The sequence below is a fragment of the Trachurus japonicus genome, chromosome 1 (genome assembly GCF_045865225.1).
Source record: "Trachurus japonicus isolate A0001 chromosome 1, Traja_1.0".
Taxonomy (NCBI): domain Eukaryota; kingdom Metazoa; phylum Chordata; class Actinopteri; order Carangiformes; family Carangidae; genus Trachurus; species Trachurus japonicus.
The window spans coordinates 33,510,457-33,535,798 of record NC_140907.1 but is presented as its reverse complement, the minus strand read 5'-3'; the positions used below and the strand labels follow the sequence as shown (position 1 = coordinate 33,535,798).

Sequence of the window (25,342 nt, the reverse complement as noted above, 5' to 3'; positions counted from 1 at the left end):
CCAAGAGACGCTACAGTAGGTGGAAGGCAGAGAGCCTCCATTCTCCCTGGAACTAGTTACAAGTCATTGATTTAACGTCACAATTACTCCAAAGCTGTTTAATTAAGGTAAAAATGTAGCATAGTTAAGCTACAAATCCTGCGTAGTTCCTCTTTAAGTCAAACATTGTAGCTTTGTTGTTTCATTGCAACCAGTCAGTCAAAACCTTAAAAGCCTCAAAACGACTGTAACCAGATTGAGGCCTGCATCTGGATCTGGATCTGGATCTGGATCTGGATCTGACTGGTCTCTGTTCTGTTCTGCCTGCAGCTTCTTACACTAAATGTGCACAGACGACGTTTCTGTTCTGGGCGAACTGGGGCTCACGCTGCATGAGCTGTGGCTCCACTTTCATGATGTCAGGAAAAGAAAAATTGCACCAAATCCTTCTGGGATCGTCTTCACTTTGTGTCCTACTTTTATTTTATTTTATTTTATTTTTTTTTGTGGTTTGTTTGCAGGTGGAGCTCTGAGGCTTCTGAGGCCTCGGTTATGTTGTTAATTGTTTAATTGTTGGAGAAGCTGCAGGTGGAGCGTAAACGGCCACATGATGGACTTGGACAGGGTTTTTCTTTCTCTGTGTTTCTAAAGATAAATATGATTTAGTCTGTCTTTTATTAAACCTGTGTGCGGTGAAGTCGACCCCTCTCCGTTCTCTCTCAGACTGGACTGTATCAACATGTCCGATTAGTCCGCGCTAAGATGCTTAATTCAAGCCGGACACTGAGCCACTGACCCACTTAGGTTATCTAACTTCATCCATCTACCTTTTCATCTCACTCACTCCTTCTTCCTCCTCTTCTCTCTCATCTCCCTGTTTCTCTCTCTCATCTCGGCTGCATCACCTTCTCCGTTACAGAATATCTCTGTGTCATGGTGGATCATTGACCGTCATTCTCCACCTTTTTTTTTTTACCCAACGCTCTTCCTTCCTCTCCTCCTCCTCCCCCTCCTCCTCCCTCCTCCTTTCCTCTACTCCAATGAAATACTTTAAAAAGACATTACCTATTAAGCTGTCTGTCTGGCCGCAAAAAGACAAGAGCTGATTTTGAACAAGAAAAGAAAAAAAAGAAAAAAAAAAGATGCCTAAGGGGAAAAAACAGTGGATCTTAGCATCGTCCTGACTCTGCTCTTTAATCAGCCGGCGCACTGGGAGTCATAACTCACTCACTCACTCACTCACTCACGGTGAGGAGCAGCAGTTCCCACACTACAGCCTCTTTAAAATGACTAATCATGATGTTTCCATCCTCATCTAAAATAACTGTAGTAACGATGGCGATGGGAGGACTGACTCTACAGACTGCAGGTCTGTTTTAAAAAGAAAAAAGGGCATGACAGAGGAACTTTTGTAGGAGAAACTGTGTAATTATGGTAAAAGGTAAGTTCCTTTTCCCTTCTTCTCTTGTGTCGGGAGACGTTTGTTAGTTTGTTGAAGCTCTGGTTGGTGTTGTTGTTGTCTGAATCTTTTCTTTTAGTTTAGTTCAGGGTTGACTGAACTGAACAAAGCCGTGTATGTGTGTGTGTGTGTGTGTGTGTGTTTGGTTCTGGATGGTTCTTCTCGCAGCCCCTCAGTCGGTGTGTGGGGGTATTAGACATCCTGGGACATATGGGCTTCACGTGCTTGACTTGTCTTTCCGTTGGACGTCCCCTCACACTCTGGCAGGTCGCCCACACGTGGTGCTGCACTGAGATGAGAAGAGAGGAAGAGGAAGGAGCAGTCTGGGTCTTATAGGTTTGGATGTGAAGCGTTTTTTTTTTTACTTTATAGTCACTTCACTGGTGGTTTTAGTTCAGGAATGGCTTCATATGTGCATGGGTAAAGCTGCCACTCAACAATAAGGATTTACACCTCGTTAAAATGTTGCAATTCACTGCATAGAGTGATAAATATTGAGGCGATCACGACTAAGTTTAGTTTGCAGATTGCACAACATTACAGTGAAGATGTTGTTGGTGATTGTAGATAACGTAAACTGGTTGGTTCATCATCAAGTTTTTGGATTTGTGTGTGTTCTGGGGAGGATGCATCATAACAGGAGACAAACTTGAGTTTCTGAAAGTTTCTGTAAACAAAATGCTTCAGTTTTGATTAGTTTTCAATCAAATCAAGAGTTTTTTAAGACAATTTTGGTTTGAAATTGTTGCGTTTCATTCCGGACAGACGGGACAGGGTTTTTATGTTTTTTTTGCAAATAATCAAGACACAGACGCCCACATTTCCTTCCTGATTCAGTCTCATCGGGAACCAGTTCACTCCTGATCCACCTACAGCAGAGTAAACAGTCCTGTTCAGACCTGCACACATGGCATTTTCAACCATGTTGGTGTGAACTGATCCAAATATTGATCTGAATTGATTGACTGGACTGGACTGGACTGGAGTTTGTTTTTGTCTCCAGACTCTGTTTAAAAGCTGAAACTGAAACTCAGGGAGAGTTTAAAAAAAATCAATACAATGGAATATTATCTCAATAAATGGATGCCAAATATTGATATTTTATTTTACCAATTGCAAATATGAATTTAAGTTTTTCATACCAGAACACCAGACTAGTTTTTATGACAGATGTTGACAAAGTTTTCCTTCTGGGACAATGACCTGCAACTGTACAAAGGTAATAAAGTGTCCGATGTATCCCAATGTGTTCAAGTCTCAGGATGACACATATCGTCTCTATGGTCTTGTATCTCAGGATATTGTGATAATTTTGTATCGTTGGATTCAAACCTTTAAAGGGATAGTTCAACATTTTGGTAAATTGGCCCATTGCCATGATCCCTATTGTTTTAGGAGTAGGTTCGTTACCTTTAATTGTCGGTGCAAGCTATTTTTAAAACGGCGGAGCAGCTGCTCAGAGCTACGCTACGGAGGCTAATGGGATTTCTTGGTTTCCCTCTTCAAACTCATCAAATACACAATCCAACAACTCCACAATGCTCTGGTGGACAAGTTGTGACCTGCACATTCACCACGCTATGAGATAATAACAGAACGTTACCAGACAGAGTTGTTTTAGAGGTAAATGCAGAGACTGCTTGATGAAAAACTGTCCCTGAAGACAACACGCATCAGCAGTTTTGCATGAATTTACCTCTAAAACAACTCTGTCTGGTAACGTTCTGATATTATCTCATAGCGTGGTGAATGTGCAGGTCACAACTTGTCCACCAGAGCGTTGTGGAGTTGTTGGATTGTGTATTTGATGAGTTTGATGAGGGAAACCTCAAAGAAATCTCATTAGCCTCCGTAGCGTAGCTCTGAGCAGCTTGCGGCTCTGCTCCGCCTTTCTAAAAATAGCTTGCATCGACAATTAAAGGTAACGAACCTACTGCTATGACTATAGGGATTATGGTAATGGACCAATTTGCCAAAATGTTGAACTATCCCTTTAAACACTCCCTGAATCAGAGAGCAGGTAAAGATGTTTCTCTCTCTCTCTCTACAACCTCTGTCGTCCTCCCGTCACTCCTGATGCTCATACAACTAGTTTCCAGTTTGAGCAGCAGTTTAATTTAAATCCAAAATCTCTCACAACCAGTTACAATGAAACTTCACAACAAAACATGAATGTAAATTTACAACCAGTAGCAGCGCCGAGGAACCACTGACTCTAATTAGTGTGTGTCCATTGTAGTGCTGCTGCTGTGTGTGTTTGTATGTATGTTCAAGGTGAACTCAGTTATTTTTACCCTCTTCATTATAAAATATGAAAATTTTCTCCTTCATTCACTTCATCGGTTTCTGTCTCTGATCTCAGTTTCCTCTTTTCCTGCTCTCTCTCTCTCTCTCTCTCTCTCTTTCTTTCTATCCGTCCTATAGTGCTGATTCTTTGACTAGAGTGCTTACTCCACACGCCAGAGCCGGGCCCATTAGCTGAGACCAGCACACTCTTCCTCCTCCTCCCCCTCCTCCTCTTCCTCCCCTCCTGCATTCCTCCTCTCCACTTCCATTAACCAGCCAATCAATTAATACAGGTTGAGTTGGCGTGAGAACGAGCCAAAAAAAGAGCAATCCTCTAATTAGCTTGGACGCTACATCAGCTCGCTATATCTTTCTGCCTGTCTGCATAACCCCACCACCACCATTCTTTCTCCCAGACACACACACACACACACATTATGAATCACATTATAATCAGGAGCAGTTAAAGTTGAGTTTCCTGCAGCACACACACACACACACACACTCACTCTCTCTCCTTTCAAAGAAGCATCATGTGACTGTAAATGCTCCTTGTTCTTGTCTCCGACGCGTGAAGTCTAGTAAAATGCAGCTTGTCAGCTTTATGAGTCTTGAAACAATGTGTGTGTGTGTGTGTGTGTATACGCCTTAAGCTACGTTAGCTGATTTTTTTCTTGTGGGCCCCTTGTGGGCAGCATAGGGTAAGTTAAAGCAGAAGTAAGTGATATATTTGTGTTAATATAAGTCTTAAATAGTTATATCTTCCGACAGCAATCACTTCTATAGAGTGTTTGGTCTGTAACACGGGTCTGTCAGTCACTCTGCTCTGCTCTGAGCCGAGGAGAAAACATTTCTCATATCCTACAGTTTTTATCCAATGAGGAGAGAGAACAGCATGCAGGGCTGTGTGTGCAGCCGTGAATGTGGTGACGTAGGGACGAGGACTGTTATGGTGCGTTCAAGGCAGCCCGTAACTCGTGTTTTTCCGACCTGTGAAGTCGTACCAGTTTGATCTGGTACGAGTTCACGGGTCGGAAGTTACGAGTGGCCGTTATAGTGACTTTCACAGGTAAAACAGGTCGGAAAAACACGAGTGGGTTGGCTGGAACGCTACAAAGTCGTAAGTTGTGACTTGAAGCTGTAATTTACGGTTTCAAAAGCCTGCCTGGAACGCAGCATTAGCCAAAACGACCGGATCGCTTACTTCTGCTTTAAAGGTAGGGTTTGAGATCCTATTCCGGAGTTTTTTTTTTTACTAAATTGCTTGAAATCCTCTTCACATCCCAATTACAAACAAATAATGTAGCCTAATGTTTTTTTGCACAAAAATGAAAAAGGTTAGTCACCTGTGCACTGCAAAAACTAAATTTTTTTCTTATTTCTTGTCAAAATGTCTCATTTCTAGTCAAAATGAAACTCTTTTTCAATAATAATCATCGCCTAAAAATGAACTTGTTTTTTTAGATAATTTTCATTTGTTTCAAACAAATTTTCACTTCAAATAAGTAGAAAAATCTGCCAGTGAAAGCAAGTTTTTTGTGCTTGTAATAAGAAAGAAAAACTTGATCCACCATCAGATTTTTCTACTTATTTCAAGTGAAAATATGCTTGAAAGAAGTAAAAAGGGTCTTAAAAACAAGCTCCTTTTTTTAATATGATGAGTCTTATTTTAAGTATAATGAGATTTGTTTTGACTAGAAATGACATTTTGACTAGAAATAAGACAAATATTCTTGGTAAGTTTTTGCAGTGAGGAACAGACAATCCTGTAAAAACAGCATCCAACCATCTTGAACTGCCATCTTTCTTTCTCCCTCCCTCCCTCCTCTACGCGTATACAGCTCTCCGTGCCCTGCCGCAGCCCCGCTATACGCGACGATATCGCCAAATGCCGCGTCGCTCACACTGGGATTACATACACTGCTTTCCTGCGATCTGGAGGCGTGGCTTCAGAGAGAAGTCTGAGAAAAAGGGGCTTGGACTTTTGACTTGTGTATTCTCACAATGTGGCCTGCTCAAACTGTTTTTTCCAGGATCTCCAAGCCTACCTTTAAACGTAACATTTCACATGTTGAAATATCTAAAAATGATATTATTTTGATTTTGTAATAATAATGATAAAATGATGTCAATAAATCAAAATGCTATAGGATGAAGTAAACCCATATGAGAGAGGAAACAAAAATAAGTCATAATCCTCCAACCTCGAAAAATAGTTCAATAGATATTGATGATCACATCTTCAACCTCATGAAAGTAAAAACAGTGTAAATACTGCATAAAAATACAATCACAGACTTTGTACTCACCTTAATTTATTATGAGGCCACAAAAGATGTGATGTAATTTCTTGAAACCAGTTTACAAACCAAGCAGAATTAATTTAATTAATCAATTCTCACAAAACACAAACCCCATCGTTTTCTAACCTTGGCAGGTTTTGTTGTGTGTGATGTCATCCCAGCTCAAAGTGCAGACTGACAGCTTCCTTCATTAACCACCACAGCGAGTCTATTAAGTCTTTTTTAATTATTCCAGTAGAATAAAGCAGATGTGGAGTGCAGCCGTCTGGCGTCTCCTCTCCAGTGGGATCGGACTTCCTGTTCATTAAAAACAGTTTCCAGCCCTGAGCTCTGTGCAGCCAACGCTTCAGAACAACCTCACTGCATTTATATATTTGATTTTAGAAATGCACTCGATCCAATTACAAGCAAGAGGATGTTTAAAAAAAAAAAAAAAAAACTTTCTTCAGTACTTTAGTGTGAGTGCTCGTCTCCAGGTCTGAACTGAGATCAGTATCACATCACTGTATGTTGTTATGTCCTTTAATTAACGAAGCTGGACTGATTCTTCTGCATAAATCATGAAGCTCCGCCCACATTTGACTCTTTATATGTGATATTTTCCACATGTTTGATGATACAGTCGTATTGAAAGGTTCAGTCTGCAGCTCTGCACAGCTGAAGGACCATTGGTTTTTGGTTCAGTTTTTGTTCAGCTGGTCTCTTATCAGCCTGGCTCCGCCCACTTACATACTTCCACTCAATTTTTAATTAGTGTGAATGCCGGAAGCATTCACACTATTGTTATTCGGTTCGGCCATTTTCTGCCTTTCTTTGTCATGTAACTAGTCCTTCATACTTTGTGCTATTTCAACAATTCAAATATCAAAATGTTCAGCCTTTTCGGGACAGGTGTGCTATGTCTTTTCTCTTTTCAACTATTCATACTTTTTGCAATATTCAACTATTTCTGATTTTTTTTTCCCCATAGAGAATGCATTGGAACAGTCTTGAAACTCTTCAAATCTTCTTACTTCTTTCAGCCTTTAAAGCGTCCACATACTTTCAGCTAGAGACTTCATTCAAATTCTGAGCTGTAGACAAACTTCTAATGTATTCATCCTGTATTTACAACTTTTTCATAGCTTGCACCGTTTTTGAGATAAATCCTTTAAAAGCACATGAGGATTTCTGACAAATTTCACACTTTTCAATGAGTGTGTATGGGGTTGGGTCAGAGTGAGTGACATCATCGTTAGAGTGAGAGGGATCGAAAAAACATTCAGGATTTTTTCTGGATAAATTGCCAGCACGGCCACAAATTAAACTCTAGACACATGATTTCCTCACCGGTTTGTAGCCACACTTGTTGTGTCTCATTTAATGTGCTCAAAACAGCAGACAGACTTACAGAATTGTCTCAGTGAGCCTAATTGTGCAGCTAGACCCACTCCAGTGGCTCATCCACTTCAATATAAAAGTAGGAGCTGATTTTTTTAGAAAAGCAGAAATGCCCCCCTTTTCTACCTTGCGACCCTGAGAAAAGTTTTTGCCCTACAAACATTTAATGCACATCAATGTGCTCAGGAAGGTCTGCTTGCCCAGATGGTCAGGAGGGCCACATTCTAATAAGAGGTACGGTTCTCTTTTTCTGGGCTGTTTTGGGAAGCTGCTCAGAGCACAAATCTCTCTGCTCTGCTCTGCTCTGTGTGCAGTTGGTCCAGCTGTAGGGGCCAGCTCGTTATCAAAGTCTATAAATAGAACAGGTCAGGTGCAGCCTGGCCGCTCGTTAAGATGTTTTTAAACACAGCCCCACACACACACATGATAAACCAGACTGACAGAGGATGTCCACGCACAAACACAGGCATCACACTCACACAGACAGACACACACAGACGCTCACACACAGTCACACACACACACACATACACAAACAGACAAACACACAAACACAACACTGTTCCACACAGTAAAATGTAAGCATGGTAGTCGTCATGGCAACTTCTGATGGCAGGCTGCCAATCAATCAGATCATTAGGGAGAGAGGAGTTTTGTGGCGCTTAACAGTTTTACTTTCTGCACATGTACACGCAGACAGAGAGACCGTCAGACTCACACACCCAGACACACACACACACACACACACACAGGTTTTCAGCTCAAATTCATCAGGCTCTCAATTATTTTATACTTTTGATGTAAACATCTCCAACAATTTATATTTTTCTCATGAATTTAAGTTCAGACGTTTAGTCTTTCCAATTCTATTAATAGTAGTACAATTACAGGTGGAGCCTAGGACATAGGATGCAGCTTTTAACATGTGTCCTATCTATCTATCTATCTATCTATCTATCTATCTATCTATCTATCTATCTATCTATCTATCTATCTATCTATCTATCTATCTATCTATCTATCTATCTATCTATCTATCTATCTATACCCCTCCCTATTTTTTAACCCCTCTGTCTCCTTTTTTTCTTTCTTTCTTTCTTTCTTTCTTTCTTTCTTCTACTCCTTCATTTGTATTTTACGTAACTTTTTATATCCTTCCCTCTCTATCCATCCATCCATCCATCCATCCATCCATCCATCCATCCATCTACCTCTTTCTATCTATCATCCCCCTCTCTCTTTTTCTTCTTTCTTTCTTTCTTTCTTTCTTTCTTTCTTTCTTTCTTTCTTTCTTTCTTTCTTTCACTCCATTTCTGTCTTTTTACTTCTTTGTTTGTTTGATTGTTTCTTTCTTTCTTTCTATTCCTTTTCTCTTCCTTTGTTTTTACTCCATTTCTTTCTTTCTTTCTTTCACTCCATTTCTGTCTTTTTACTTCTTTGTTTGTTTGATTCTTTCTTTCTTTCTTTCTTTCTTTCTACTCCTTTTCTCTTCCTTTGTTTTTACTCCATTTCTTTCTTTCTTTCTTTCTTTCTTTCTTTCTTTCTTTCACTCCATTTCTGTCTTTTTACTTCTTTGTTTGTTTGATTGTTTCTTTCTTTCTATTCCTTTTCTCTTCCTTTGTTTTTACTCCATTTCTTTCTTTCTTTCTTTCTTTCTTTCACTCCATTTCTGTCTTTTTACTTCTTTGTTTGATTCTTTCTTTCTTTCTTTCTTCTCCTTTTCTCTTCCTTTGTTTTTACTCCATTTCTTTCTTTCTTTCTTTCTTTCTTTCACTCCATTTCTGTCTTTTTACTTCTTTGTTTGTTTGATTCTTTCTTTCTTTCTTTCTTTCTTTCTTTCTTTCTTTCTTTCTTTCTTTCTTTCTTTCTTTCTTTCTTTCTTTCTTTCTTTCTTTCTGTCCTTTTCTTTTTTCTCTCTTGTTTCAATCTTTCTTTCTTTCTTTCTTTCAACAATTTCTTCAGCTCATTCAGCATTGCTTCCAGCATTCACACCATTTCCATTCTTGGAAATGTTTTTTCTAGTTAGTGTGAATGCTGGAAGCATTCACACTATTGTTATTCGGTTCGGCCATTTTCTGCCTTTCTTTGTCATGTAACTAGTCCTTCATACTTTGTGCTATTTCAACAATTCAAATATCAAAATGTTCAGCCTTTTCGGGACAGGTGTGCTATGTCTTTTCTCTTTTCAACTATTCATACTTTTTGCAATATTCAACTATTTCTGATTTTTTTTTCCCCATAGAGAATGCATTGGAACAGTCTTGAAACTCTTCAAATCTTCTTACTTCTTTCAGCCTGTAAAGCGTCCACATACTTTCAGCTAGAGACTTCATTCAAATTCTGAGCTGTAGACAAACTTCTAATGTATTCATCCTGTATTTACAACTTTTTCATAGCTTGTACCGTTTTTGAGATAAATCCTTTAAAAGCACATGAGGATTTCTGACAAATTTCACACTTTTCAATGAGTGTGTATGGGGTTGGGTCAGAGTGAGTGACATCATCGTTAGAGTGAGAGGGATCGAAAAAACATTCAGGATTTTTTCTGGATAAATTGCCAGCACGGCCACAAATTAAACTCTAGACACATGATTTCCTCACCGGTTTGTAGCCACACTTGTCGTGTCTCATTTAATGTGCTCAAAACAGCAGACAGACTTACAGAATTGTCTCTATGAGCCTAATTGTCCAGCTAGACCCGCTCCAGTGGCTCATCCACTTCAATATAAAAGTAGGAGCTGATTTTTTTAGAAAAGCAGAAATGCCCCCTTTTCTACCTTGCGACCCTGAGAAAAGTTTTTGCCCTACAAACATTTAATGCACATCAATGTGCTCAGGAAGGTCTGCTTGCCCAGATGGTCAGGAGGACCATATTCTGATAAGAGTTACGGTTCTCTTTTTCTGGGCTGTTTTGGGAAGCTGCTCAGAGCTCAAATCTCTCTGCTCTGCTCTGCTCTGTGTGCAGTTGGTCCAGCTGTAGCGGCCAGCTCGTTATCAAAGTCTATAAATAGAACAGTGCAGGTGCAGCCTGGCTGCTCGTTAAGATGTTTTTAAACACAGCCCCACACAGACACATGATAAACCAGACTGACAGAGGATGTCCACGCACAAACACAGGCATCACACTCACACAGACAGACACACACAGTCACACACACACACACACATACACAAACAGACAAACACACAAACACAACACTGTTCCACACAGTAAAATGTAAGCATGGTAGTCGCCATGGTAACTTCTGAGGGCAGGCTGCCAATCAATCAGATCATTAGGGAGAGAGGAGTTCTGTGGCTTTCTGCACATGTACACGCAGACAGAGAGACCGTCAGACTCACACACCCAGACACACACACACACAGGTTTTCAGCTCAAATTCATCAGGCTCTCAATTATTTTATACTTTTGATGTAAACATCTCCAACAATTAATTTTTTTCTCATGAATTTAAGTTCAGACGTTTAGTCTTTCCAACTCTATTAATAGTAGTACAATTACAGGTGGAGCCTAGGACATAGGATGCAGCTTTTAACATGTGTCCTACCTATCTATCTATCTATCTATCTATCTATCTATCTATCTATCTATCTATCTATCTATCTATCTATCTATCTATCTATCTATCTATCTATCTATCTATCTATCTATCCATCCCCCTCCCTATTTTTAACCCCTCTGTCTCCTTTTTTTCTTTCTTTCTTTCTTCTACTCCTTCATTTGTATTTTACGTAACTTTTTCTATCCTTCCCTCTCTATCCATCCATCCATCCATCCATCTACCTCTTTCTATCTATCATCCCCCTCTCTCTTTTTCTTTCTTTCTTTCTTTCTTTCTTTCTTTCTTTCTTTCTTTCTTTCACTCACTCCATTTCTGTCTTTTTACTTCTTTGTTTGTTTGATTGTTTCTTTCTTTCTTTCTATTCCTTTTCTCTTCCTTTGTTTTTACTCCATTTCTTTCTTTCTTTCTTTCTTTCACTCCATTTCTGTTTGTTTACTTCTTTGTTTGTTTGATTCTTTCTTTCTTTCTTTCTACTCCTTTTCTCTTCCTTTGTTTTTACTCAATTTCTTTCTTTCTTTCTTTCTTTCTTTCTTTCTTTCTTTCTTTCTTTCTTTCACTCCATTTCTGTCTTTTTACTTCTTTGTTTGTTTGATTCTTTCTTCCTTTCTTCCTTTCTTTCTTTCTTCCTTTCTTTCTTTCTTTTTTTCTTCCTTTCTTTCTTTCTTTCTTTCTTTCTTTCTGTCCTTTTCTTTTTTCTCTCTTGTTTCAATCTTTCTTTCTTTCTTTCTTTCTTTCTTTCTTTCTTTCTTTCTTTCTTTCTTTCTTTCTTTCAACAATTTCTTCAGCTCATTCAGCATTGCTGGAAGCATTCACACCATTTCCATTCTTGGAAATGTTTTTTCTAGTTTCCCTTCAGTTCTCCACCTTGTATTTGTAATGGATTTCTTCTGCAGAGGATCTATCAGCCAATCAGAGAACAGAGGGAGAGGCTGAGAACAATGACGGTAGCTACGTATGAAGGTGTAGTTCATACAAAACGGCGGCAGAGAGATGGATGTTTGTGAAGCCGTAAGTTCTGTTGTTGTTGACGGACATCTAGTACTCGTTCTGCTCATTGTGATGATTGGATGGTCTTTGTTCACAGTGTGCAACAGCTTCATTGTGTTACGAAACAGAGTTGTTTTCGAGGCAAATACGGAGACTGCTTGCCGAAAAACTGATCCCTGAAGGCAACACGCATCAGCGGTTTTGCATGAATTTCCCTCTAAAACAACTCTGTCTGGTAACGTTGTGTTATTATCTCATAGTGTGGTGAATGTGCAGGTCACAACTTGACCACCAGAGCGTTTTGGAGTTGTTGGATTGTGTATTTAAAGGGATAGTTCAACATTTTGGCAAATTGGCCCATTGCCATAATTGCTATAGTCATAGCAGTAGGTTCGTTACCTTTAATTGTAGGTGTAAGCTATTTTCAGTACGGCGGAGTGCAGCAGCTGGCTGCTCAGAGCTACGCTATGGAGGCTAACGGAATTTCTTGGTTTCCCTCATTAAACTCATCAAATACAAAATCCCAAAACTCCACAGCGCTTTTGTAGACAAGTTGTGACCTGCACAACCACCACGCTATGAGATAATGACGGAACGATACGAAACGGAGCCGTTTTCGAGGTAAATTCATACAAAACCGCTGATGCGCGTTGCGTTCAGGGACAGTTTTTCAGCAAGCAGTCTCCGTATTTACCCTGTATTTACCTCGAAAACGGCTCCGTTTCGTATCGTTCCGTCATTATCTCATAGCGTGGTGGTTGTGCAGGTCACAACTTGTCTACAAAAGCGCTGTGGAGTTTTGGGATGTTGAATTTGATGAGTTTAATGAGGGAAACCAAGAAATTCCGTTAGCCTCCATAGCGTAGCTCTGAGCAGCCAGCTGCTGCGCTCCGCCGTACTGAAAATAGCTTACACCTACAATTAAAGGTAATGAACCTATTGCTATGACTATAGCGATTATGGCAATGGGCCAATTTGCCAAAATGTTGAACTATCCCTTTAAAGGCCGATCCAATAGTTTAAAACATAACTCATCAGTATCCATCTACCAGGAAGTTAATCATTTCTCAATGGAGAGTGGCCGGTTTGTTTGTACAGATGAAATGAAATGAAATGCAAAGAGACGGGTTTGGACCAGGCTACAGGTCTTTTATGGACATGTCAATTATTTTTAAACATTTTGAAATGTCAGTAATAGTCATGTCACAGCCGGCAGGCAGGAGATCAACTCTGTGGACTTATATATTAAAAAATAGAGGATAGTATCGCGATATTTGGTTGTATTAATACATGAACGCCGAGCATCGACCTTTTATTATGTAAACAGCAGATACAAATTCAAGTTTTTAGTACGAGAACATTTCAGTGTGTTTATGACGCTCCAACTTTCAGGATCATGTTTTATCTAATTAGATAAAGTTTTCCTTTCAGAACATAATTTACAGATGCAAAAAGGTACTAGCTAATAAATCAAAAAATCTATCAAATATAATGTAATACTGTAAAATGTTTAAAATTGCAATAACATCATATCATGAGTTAAGTAGATGCAGAACGACCTCATTTTTTTATCACGAGGGAAATTCAAATCCATGATTTGATCATATTTTCCCTTCAGCTGTTCTCGTTTTGAGTCGACTAATATTTCTCTGGACTTTTTAGATTTTAATTAATATTTGTGTATCCTGGACGTGTCGTTTTGCTCAGCTCAATTATAAATGAGGTTTCTGCCTCAATATAATTCGAAATGAAATTAAGTATGGAAGAAAATCCTGAATTTGAATTTAAGAAAATAGAAACTTTGAGTCCAGTTCATTAAGACATGAATTGATGTTTGTTTCCTTTCACAGATGAAATGTGGTTTTTGAAGTAAAATCTAATCCTGGAGTTAAACTCTTGACGTGAATCACAACATCTGTTTAGATTCAGATTTCCTCCAGTTGAACGTGAACTGACCCTCACCCCTCCCTCACCCCTCCCTCACCTCCCTGTGTCGTCTCACCCTCTCTCCTCTCATTCTCTCGCTCTCTGATGCTCTGTAGCTTCGTCCTGCTGAGTGAGATCAGAGAACAGGAGAGGGAGGGGGGAGAAGAGGAGGAGGAGGAGGGAGAGGAGGAGGGGAGGGGGTAAGGAGGGAGAGGAGTGGAGAGGAGAGGAGGGGGGCGTTGTTTCAAGGGGGGAGGTGCTAGGGCTTCCTGCGGGGGTTGCCTGTGTGAACGCTCCCTGAATGACAATGCTGCGCATCAGGGCCTCAGCACGACTCTCTCTCAGCAGCAGCAGCAACACACACACACACACACACACACACACATACAGACACACACAGACACACACACACTCGCAGGGAGAGAACCTGGGAAAGCTGCATGGGCATGAAGCAGCAGCAGCAGCGATTAAAGAGGCTAAAAAAAAATGAAAATGAAAAGGAGGACGAGAGGAGAACGTCTCCATCCGTCCATCCTCTTTATCAATATGTGAGGAGGAAGAGGAGGAAGAGGAGGAGGTGGGGGCTCGTCATCTCCGGCATCCGACCACCGCGTGGTTATGCACGGATCACCACCATCATTTTTTTGTGATCAACTTTTTATTTTGTTTCATTTCATTTCCATTCATCTATACCTCTTACTCGTCCCCCTATCATGAGGATAACATCAAATTATGAAAACCATTACATGAAAGTAAAAGAAAATAAGAAAATGAATAAAATACAATAACATACAATACACACATTGTAAATATACATTCTCAGATACATTCAAGTAGCCTCAAAATAGAGCACCTCACCACCATCATCATCATCATCACCATCATCACCAGCACCAGCAGCAGCAGCAGCACCTCCCTCCTCCACCCCTGAACCGTTTCTCCTCCACCAGCACCTCCCACCTCTTCCCAACACTCACTCACTCCGTCTCTCTCTCTCTCCCGTGCTGTCGGCGGGGCCAACGGGCTTTTATCAGTCCTGTCAGTGGCCGCCGCCGGTCTCCGAGAATCAGATGACGAGCGAATGAAGCCAGTGATGCACACACAACGCGGTGTGACGTGGAAAAGGCAGCTTGTGCATAACACCAGTACACCGCACACTGTGTGACCTCAGGGTGAAAGTTGAGCCCGGTCGGAGCTTTATATGAGATAAGTTACCTGTGATGCGTCTTTACAAAATGAATCAAGATCCATTTGAGCCCAACAAAAACATGGATTTGACTAAGTAAATTGGATTTTTTATGGAACTAGTGACAAGAGTTTGTCACCTGCAGAAACTCAGGTATAAAACAAAATTTATCACAACTTTTGCATGGAGTGAGATGGTGAAGATAGGACATGTGAATCAGGGTTGGTCAGTTATAAAATGTGCTGGGTCTTCAGTGCTCGTGTAGATGTTAAAACAAATCAGTGGTTCTCTAACTTTTTTAGATCAAGGACCCCTAAACTGACACAAATTAGACCACGGACCCCCCCATTGGATGACATTTTCAAACAAACACCAGAAATACATGAATATTTGCTCTGAGACTGAATAACGTTACTTTTTTAAGTCAATGTGCGTTCAAATTAGGGCCAATGGTGTGAAATCTTGGAACATTTTAGAGAGATTTCTGAAAAAAAATTTAATATTTCTGGAAAAAAAGTTGGATTCCGACTTGAACCCTCTCAACGACCCCTGCAGGCCCCCAGACCCCACTTTGAGAACCACTGGATTAGGTGTTTTACGAAGTGAAGAAGTTTTGGTGTCTTGATGCATCTGTGGCGGCACGGTGGCCCAGTGGGTTTGTCCTGTTGACCCACAGCAAGAAGGTTCGACCTGGTTTAGATGTAGATTTACTTTGCACAGTTAAAAATACACAAGTAAAAATAACAATTTGATAATTTATAGTGCTGGAAGAGGCGAAAACTCAAAGAGCTTATTACTGTAGATGCCTCCACCAATAGTTAACAATGAAATGGAGAGAGATAGGTTCTCGGTGGTGACCCCAAACTAGTGGACTGCAGACTTTTTTGGAAAAGTTATGAAACACGGAGAAGAACAATCTGTATTTCTGCTTCTTCAACAACAACAAATGAACAAATTGTGATCAACAACTATGATGAGATTTATGTAATTCCCTCTCCAGCTTCTTCTTATTTGTCTCAAACTTCTTCTGTGCCACCACCATATGGCTCCACTTCTGAGTGTTCAACCCACTGATTAATATTATTATATATATATATTTTCTTTTTTAGAACAGACTCAGACTCAGAGAGACGTCCAAAGTGACGGGTGGTTTTGGTTTTGTACCTAAACCTGCCAAAAGTATCTGGTGGTGGTGGAGGAGACAAACAGAAACTCACAAACACTTCTCAGTGGTTTTTTGAAACAGATGGCCGGAGGTACATGGTAACCCACCCTGATGCACAATGGAGCTAATCTCCTCCAAAAGGCGTGCAGGTGGTGCTCACAGCTCTGTGCTCTGGTTTCAGCACTTTGGACAGCGCCACCAAAAAAGAAAAAAAAGAAAGACAACAACACAACAAGGCCTTGGAGAGAAGTCAGAGTCTGTTTCAGCACCAAGGACAGCGTCAAAGAGTTACAGTGGACAGAGTTGGTGTTTTTATATAAAACTATAAATAAAAACATCTAAAAGAACCAGTTTGAAAGGGATCCTCTGGCCAGTGTGGTGTTTTCTCTGTACACTTCCTCCTCTCTTTCTCCTCTTCCTCCTCTTCCTCCCTCCTCCACCTTCATTTTCCCTGTTTCTGGAGAGGTGACAGCTTGGTTGGTTTAGCCCAAGCAAACAGCTTGCTGAACTGCATCAAAGACAACTCAGATGCCAGAGCCAGACTGACAGACGGCTTGGAGGAGAGGGGAGGAATGAAGGGAAGAGGAGGAGGAGGAGGAGGAGGATAAAAAAAAAACTCTTCAAAACTGTCCTCAAAATAACAGTAAGTCCTCAGTCGAATTAGGAAATAAAAATAAAAACCTGTGGTCGTCCAAACTCTCCGACTGACTGGCTCCGCAGATGAAACGTTGGTCCAACTTAGTTTATTGGCACCTTCTTCTTTTTCTTCATTATTAATAATAATTATAATTGATCTGTTTTTCTACAGTCATTTCCCAGAATCCCTTGGTGAAGTCAAACACATGGAGTTTCTTTTTTTTTTTTCTTCTTCTCATGTTGTCCCAAGGAATCCCATCTGATGCAGCTTGTTACATAACCGTCTATACTGTCAGATGGAGGATAAAAGTGAAGTGATCGTGGCCAAGACAAACAGGAAGAACCCGATTCCTCAATCCCACATAGGCTAACCCCCCCAAACCCCCCCAAAAATATTCTTTCTGTTGGGTAAACAGTCAACGGGGCGAATTGGACCGTGTGCTTTTCACACTTGGCGACAAACGAGAAGAGGCCCCGAGCAACTTCTTCTCACGGGGCCTCGGAGGCTCCAATAGGTCTGATAGATACAGAATAGCCTCTATATTGGTGATCAGTGATCAATGGTCTTGATTGATAAAGGGAAGCAATAATTTGAATCTGAATCTGAATGTGATTCGGACTTTGCAGAAACCCCCAATTGACAGTGACGCCCAATGCATCTCGGTTATGTAAAAGACGACAACACAACAAGGTCTTGGAGAGAAGTCAGAGTCTGTTTCAGCACCAAGGACAGCGTCAAAGAGTTACAGTGGACAGAGTTGGTGTTTTTTTTAATATATATACAGTATATAAAACTATAAATAAAAACATCTAAAAGAACCAGTTTGAAAGGGATCCTCTGGCCAGTGTGGTGTTTTCACTGTTTTCACCTCCTCCTCTTCCTCCTCAACTTCTTCTCGTGGGGCCTCAGGGGCTCCAACAGGTCTGATAGATACAGAATAGCCTCTATATTGGTGATCAGTGATCAATGGTCTTCATTGATAAAGGGAAGCAATAATCTGAATCTGAATGTGATTCGGACTTTGCAGAAACCCCCAATTGACAGTGACGCCCAATGCATCTCTGTTTCAGCACCAAGGACAGCGTCAAAGAGTTACAGTGGACAGAGTTGGTGTTTATATATATATATATATATAGTATATAACTATAAATGAAAACATCTAAAAGAACCAGTTTGAAAGGGATCCTCTGGCCAGTGTGGTGTTTTCATTGTATACACCTCCTCTCTCCTCCTTAACTTCTTCTCGCGGGGCCTCAGAGGCTCCAATAGGTCTGATAGATATAGCCTCTATATTGGTGATCAGTGATCAATGGTCTTCATTGATAAAGGGAAGCAATAATCTGAATCTTTGCAGAATGTGATTCGGACTTTGCAGTACCCCTCAATTGACAGTGACGCCCAATGCATCTCGGTTATATGTGCGCGCTATGGGGAGTGGGTTGGAGTGAGTGGGTGAGTGGGGGTAGGTGGGTAGGGGGTGGGGGCTCCGGGGAGGCGCCGTGGTGCGTCGTGCGCTGCAAGGCTTGGCCACGGATCCGCGCGCGGCGCTCGCTCGCTCGCTCGGTTCCCGTCAGACCCCTGATCATCAGATGCTGAGCGCGCGGCGGCGGTGGTGGCGACGGCGGCTCAACCCCGACGGCTGAAAAACGGCTGAAACGGAGGAGAAAAAGAAGAGCCAATATAAAAAAAAAGGAGGAGAAGAGGAGGAAAAAGAAGCGCTCGTCGGGGTTATTATTTTTTATTGCCCCAGCTCTTTTCGTTTCCAAGGCTGTCTGATCTCCACGGGAATAGCCTACAGCCTCCGGACCGACGGCTGCGCGTTGGCTCACGTCCCCCTGGGGGGTCGAGGGAGGAGAGGAGGGGAGAAAAAAAACAGAGAGAGAGAGAGAGATAGAGAGGGAGAGGGGAAGAGAGAGAGAGAGAAAGCAGGTTAGAGAGACAGAGAGCAGAGACGCTGGACTCGCTGAGGCTCTGCGGGGTTGACCGCCTCTCTCTGGTTCGGGGAGCCCCGGGGTGCGATGCTGCTGCTGCTGCTGCTGCTGCTGCTGGGCGGGGATGAAGAATGAAGAGACTCGGTGTCTTCTGCCCGGTGGCGGAGTGATAGAAGGAGGAGAAGAAGATGATGCTGCGAGCCGCTTCTTCTACTGCTACAACAACAACAAGAACAGCAACATCTACAACAACATCATCACTATCACCTACAACAACACACCGTCCTATTTCCCGAGCAAGAATTTATGATGGTGATGATAATAACACCGCCTCATCCAGTGATCTGCTTCTTCTGCTTCTTCTGCTTCTTCTCTGGATCCTACTCGTCCGGGATTCCTGCTCTCCAGACCTTGGATTATAGATGATTGTTGTGGACTCTTATTTTTTTCTTTTTCATTCCATCATCTCATTTCTTTATCTTTTTTCCCGTCGGAGCTGGACCCCGGGTGGTGGTGGTAGAGCTGGTGCTTCAGCTGGTGTTGGTGCTGCTGCTGCTGGAGGAAAGGAGATATATAGGTGGTTTATAAATTAATAGATTGAGGAACCCTGTGTATTTTTATTTTTTATTTTTCGTCTCCCAAGTGCCGCGCAATCACGCCCAAAATCAGTGACCGACGCCTTGGTGGAGAGGAGGGGGAGGAGGAGGAGGAGGAGGAGGAGAAGGTGCTGCTGGTGGTAGTGGTGGTGGTAGTGGTGCTGCTGGAGGAGGAAGAGGAGGTAGTGGTGGTGGTGTGGAGGAGGAGGAGGAGGGTAGTGAGGGTGATAGTGATAGTGGTGGTGGTGGGTGTGGGTGTGGGGAGGGGGATGCCGCACCGTCCATCACCAAATAATATCAACAAATGTCACCGTCAGGCTCGGGTTTTGGGGAAGCCCCCCTCGGTTGTTGGCGTTTGCGTGTAATAACCCGAGCGTAGTGGTGAGAGGCGACGACAGCAGCAGCCACAGCAAACATTGCGGATATATGGCACAGGAAGAAAAATGAATTATTAAAGATTCCTTCTCTTATCTATTTCTATTTTTATCGCGCAAGAGAGAGAAAAAGATAGAAAAAACAAAGGGGAGACCTGGGAGAAAGTGGTGAAGTGGTGGTGGGTTGGTTTGGTTTGGTTTGGTTTGGTTTGGTTGGAGAGAAGAGGAGGAGGAGGAAGAAGAGAGAGAGAGAGGGAGAGAGAAAAAAAAGACAACTGCAGATCCTGTCAAGATGCACTAGGCTGTGGAGAGGAGGGGGAAAAGACGCAGTCTCCAATAGGGTATAGCCTACTTAGTGGAGATGATTGCAATATTTCTTTAACCAACAGCAACAACAGCACCACAGCTATGCATCCTGATCGCAGGAGGTGATCGATGTGTTTTTGCCTATTGAACAGAAAACTAAACAAAACAAAAAACACAGCAACAACCGGCTCACTCCTGGAATAAAAACACAAAATAATAATAGCCTACTAATTATAAATAAAAAAGAGCATCAGGATGAGAATGAGGATGCTTTCCTTCCCTGTTCGACGGAGAGAAAACCAAAACCTGCTGATGCTCTGAGTTAATCCAACAGTTTTTTTCCTCTCACACGCCAATAAAAAAAACCAAACGGTGTGTCTTTTTGGGTTTTTTTTTTTTTTTTTTACCTCCAGAAAATTACATAAACACTTGGCTGTGTTCTTCCATTCATATTCCAAACACACGAACAGAGACACTGTGCGCTTTCCCTATTCTCTTCTCTTCTCTCCTCTCCCTCCCTCCTTCCTTTCTCCCTTCCTTCCTTCCTGCTCCACACTCAAATGGAGGTATCTTCTCGGCGCTGAAGATCTGAGGAGGAGAAACAGATAGATAGAAAAGGAGAGAAAGAGAGAGAGACAGAAAGACAGGGGAAAAAAGAGCAGCCAAACCCCCCTAAAAGAAAAAACCCAACAAACTCCACTTCTGCATGTGTGTTTGGAGCCGAGGCTGATGGGGTGGTGGCATGTGGAGGTGTCACTCTGAGGTTCCCCCCCGGCTCCTTCCTAACCTCTGGCGTTTGGTGTCTGCAGAATGGCGCGTTTTGGAGACGAGGTACCCAACAGGTATGGAGGAGGAGGAGGAGGAGGAGGAGGAGGTGGTGGTGGCGGTGGTGGCGGGGGTGCCGGCGGCGGGCAAGGGGGGCCCGGCGGCCGCGGCGGCAGCAGGCAAGGGGGGCCCCCCGGAGCGCAGCGGATGTACAAGCAGTCGATGGCCCAGAGAGCCCGGACCATGGCCCTGTACAACCCCATTCCCGTCCGGCAGAGCTGCCTAACGGTCAACCGCTCCCTCTTCCTCTTCAGCGAAGACAACCTGGTGAGGAAGTACGCCAAAAAGATCACCGAATGGCCATATCCTTTCATACACTGAGCTGAGCTGAGCTGAGCTGAGCTGAGCGCCATGCAGGCACAAGGTACTGGGGTGTGTGTTTGTGTGTCTGTGTGTGTGTGTGTGTGTGTGTGTGGAGATGTTTCTATGTGTGTGTGTTTGGTGTTGATCAACCAACACCTGCAGAATGGAAGTTGTGGTGGTTGATGCGGTGATTATCTCTGTATCTTTTGGTGTTTTAACATGTTACATGAGTGTGTGTGTGTGTGTGTGTGTGTGTGTGTGTGTGTGTGTGTGTGTGTGTGTGTGTGTGTGTGTGTGTGTGTGTGTGTGTGTGTGTGTGTGTGTGTGTGTGTGTGGAGATGTTTCTATGTGTGTGTGTGTGTTTGGTGTTGATTAGCCAACACCTGCAGAATGGAAGTTGTGGTGGTTGATGTGGTGGTTTTCTCTGTATCTTTTGGTGGTTGTTGTTGTTTTGGGGGGTTTGTTGTAACATGTTACATGAGTGTTGCCATGTTGTGTGTGTTGTGTTGCCATGTAGTGTGCGTATGTGAGTGTGTGTGTGTGTGTGTGTGTGTGTAGGAGCTATAGTGTGGTGTGTGTGTGGAGAAGTTTGGTGTTGATCAACCAACACCTGCAGCGTGAAAGTTGTGGTCGATGTGGTGATTGTCTCTGTATCTTTTGGTGTTGTAACATGTTACATGAGTGTGTTGTCATGGTGTGTGTATGTGTGTGCATAGGTGTGTGTGTGTTATCATGGAGTGTGTGTATGTGAGTGTGTGTGTGGAGATGTTTGGTGTTGATCAGCCAACACCTGCACAGTGGAAGTTGTGGTTGATACGGCGATTATCTCTGTATCTTTTGGTTGGTTTTTGGGGGGTTTTTTTGGGTGTTGTAACATGTTACATGAGCGTTGCCATGGCGTGTGTGTATGTGAGTGTGTGTGTGTGTGTGTGTGTGGCCTATGGTGTGTGTGAAGAGATAGTGTTGATCAACCAACACCTGCACAGTGGAAGGTGTGGTTGATACGGCGATTATCTCTGTATCTTTTGGTTGGTTTTTTGGGGGGTTTTTTTGGGTGTTGTAACATGTTACATGAGCGTTGCCATGGCGTGTGTGTATGGGAGTGTGTGGTGTGTGTGGAGATGTTTGGTGTTGATCAGCCAACACCTTCAGGGTGGAAGTTGGTGATTATCTCTGTATCTTTTGGTTTTGTAACATGTTACATAAGCGTGTGTGTGTGTGTGTTACTGCACTTCACTTTCGCTCCCGTGTCCAGACCTGCAGCTGAACTCTGGAGGAATGAGACATGATGATGATGATGATGATGATGATGATGATGGTGATGGTGATGGTGGTGATGGTGGTTGTCATGACACCAGCGATCACAACCACGGTGAAGCTGCATGACGACCAAGATGCATCTTGAAAACGGCATTTAGCGCAAACCTGTTAGTGACCTGTATGTGTGTGTGTGTGTGTGTGTGTGTGTGTGTGTGTGTTGCATCCGTGTGTGTGTGTTGAGGCTGTAGTTGTAGTCGGAGCTGAGTGCTGATGTCAGCATTATGAAGGCTTAAGCACCATGCAACCAGAGGGGAGAGGAAATGACTCTCATGCTCTCTCACTCTCTCTCTCTCTCTAATTACTACTGACCATATATGGGCGTCCAGTGGCTCCATCCACAGTGGGGAGGGGGGGTAAAAAAAAAAAAAAAAAAAAGCAGTAAGAGTTCGGACGAGGTCTGATCCAGCCCCAGTGCCTTACCCAGTCCAGTCCAGTCCAGTCCGGTTTGGTTCTGGCGACTGGTTTCTGAACATCTTTACCTTTATTTATTAGTCCATCAGTGTAGCTGTAGGAGCTGACAGGAAATGAGAAGACGACACAAAACAAAACACAACCAAACCAAACCAATCCAAACAAAACAAAACAAAGGTCCCCCGGGGGCCGCGGCCGGAGCCAGAGGTCGTTACAGTTACATATTCATTGTCTTGACCCCGCGGCCTCCGGAGGTTTCTCTCACTTTGATGGGCGTCCAGCTCGTGTTCTGCCATTTTGCACCAATGTCATGGGAGGAGGAATCGTTTGAAGAGGGTTTTTCTGCAGCAGCAGCAGCAGCAGCAGCAGCAGCAGCAGCAGCAGCAGCAGCAGCAGCAGCAGCAGCAGCAGTCACTCCTCATCCACTCACACTTTAAGATGTGACATTTAAAAGAAAAAAAAAAAAAAAAAAAAAAATCTGTTTTTAACACTTAAAAGCTCAAACAGCGAAAGATAACAGCTTTTTATTGGTTACTAAGCATTGTGGGAAATGTAGGAACCATAATGTAGTGGAGACATGCATGAACGGAGTAAAACATCCAGCTGTTTTGAGAATTGATTAAACTTTTAATTTATATTTCAGGCAAAAAAAAAGAGTCAAATATTATGTCCAAAGTGCAGATCAGCAGCTGTGCAGATGTTTTTTTTTTTTAAACTTATAACATGTCAAATGAATATCTTTAAGGTTTATCATCATATGATGACATCCTGTGGACCAATCCATTGATTCAAAAAAAAGAATGAATAATATAAAAATCTGCTGCATTTCTGATCATTATCCAGAAAAGTAACGGCTCTTTTCCCACGTTGTGTGTTTATGGAGATTTTTTTTTTTTGACTCGGTTGTGTGTTTGTGGTGCTGATGCAGAGAGCGTTCACATGGCAACAGGACGAGCTGCAGGTCCTGTAGGGTGATCGCACGTCAACAAAATAAAAGCACTGATCGTCTGGTTCGATAAAGATAATGAAGCTGAACACAAACACACACACAGACACACACACACACACCAGTCAGAGTATTTAGTACTGAGTAGTACTTGTTAATGGTGTGTTGTGTGTTTGATTTGTTATAAAGTGATTGATTGATTTACTGATTAATTGGCACATAAATGGCAGAAATGCAAATTTAAACCACATAAATCTATTTATCGCTGTACTACAAGACTCACACCTTTTCTTTCCTTTCTTCTTTGTCGTCCCCTACTTTCCTTTCCTTACCGTTCCTTTCTCCCTGCCGTACCTTTCCGTTCCTTATCTTTGCTCTCTTTCCTTTCAGTTCCTTCCCTTTCTTCTTTCCTTTCTTCTTGCCATTCCTTTGCATTCCTTTCCTTTTTTCTTTTTTGTCCCTTTTCTTTCATGTTCCTTTCCTTTCCTTTCTTTTCCTTCCCTTTCTTCCTTCCTTTCTTTGCTTTTCCTTTCCCTTCCTTTCCTTTCTGATCATTATTGTGAAAACCCAGACTCACATTTCCTGTTCCCTGTGTGTGAAAAAGTCGAGTCAACAAATAAGGACATTTATTTTATTCCCGAAGTGACAGAAGTTTTCAGAGATTCCTCCTCCTGTCACCTGACGCTCTCTGACCAATCAAAACTGAACTTTATTTAAAAAACAACAACAACAACAGAATAAAAGTGGAGGTTTTAGAGAAGCTGCTGCTGCTGCTGCTTCTGTGTTTTGGCTCCGTGAAGGTTTCTCCTGCTCTTTCTGCCAAATGTTCTGGCTTTTCTGCAGGAATAAAAACATTTTTAGTAAAAATCCTTCCGTATATAAAAATAGCCGAGTTCATCCTCTCTTGTTTTGTTTTTTTTCCCTTTCTTCAGTTTGCTCACGTTGGTTGAGACATGAAAATACTTTTAGTTTTCACCCCGAACAAAGCTGCAGAGTGTTAATGTGACTGTGAATGTGTGAATTAGTTTTTCTTCTTTCTGGAGCTCAATGATTTTACTTCATATTAAGTCAACTTGACTCATCGAGAAGGACAGATTCACATCAAAGGAAAAAAAGATATAGAATAAAAATATACAATATTACAATATAATAAAAATAAATCAAAAATCCAAAAAGAGATAAAAATAAAACAAACACTCATTTTCTGTCAGCAGCTTCTATAAAAACAAAGTCTGTGTTGCATCATGTGAAAGTAATTGAACCGTCATTATTGATAATCCAATATGGAAAAAGCGATCAGTTGGTTTTAATTGGACATAACTCTGGGTTATTCAGATTCATTAAGCTTCTTTATCAGAGTTTTGTCGACCAAGCTGTCAACTCTTCTGTCTTCATTTCATTTGGACCAATATAGATTTAATCAAATTCAGAAAGTGTGACGATCCTGTGCATCGTTAGA

General features: G+C 42.0%; 1 protein-coding gene across 1 annotated transcript in view; it reads left to right on the top strand.

Moving 5' to 3' along the window:
* cacna1ab (calcium channel, voltage-dependent, P/Q type, alpha 1A subunit, b) overlaps positions 1 to 25,342 on the top strand; it is a 215,910-nt gene that overhangs the window by 26,792 nt on the left and 163,776 nt on the right. Inside the window, 1 exon segment of the mRNA XM_085785651.1 lies at positions 20,888 to 21,205. Within this exon segment, the coding sequence (XP_085641777.1) occupies positions 20,888 to 21,205 (318 nt within the window).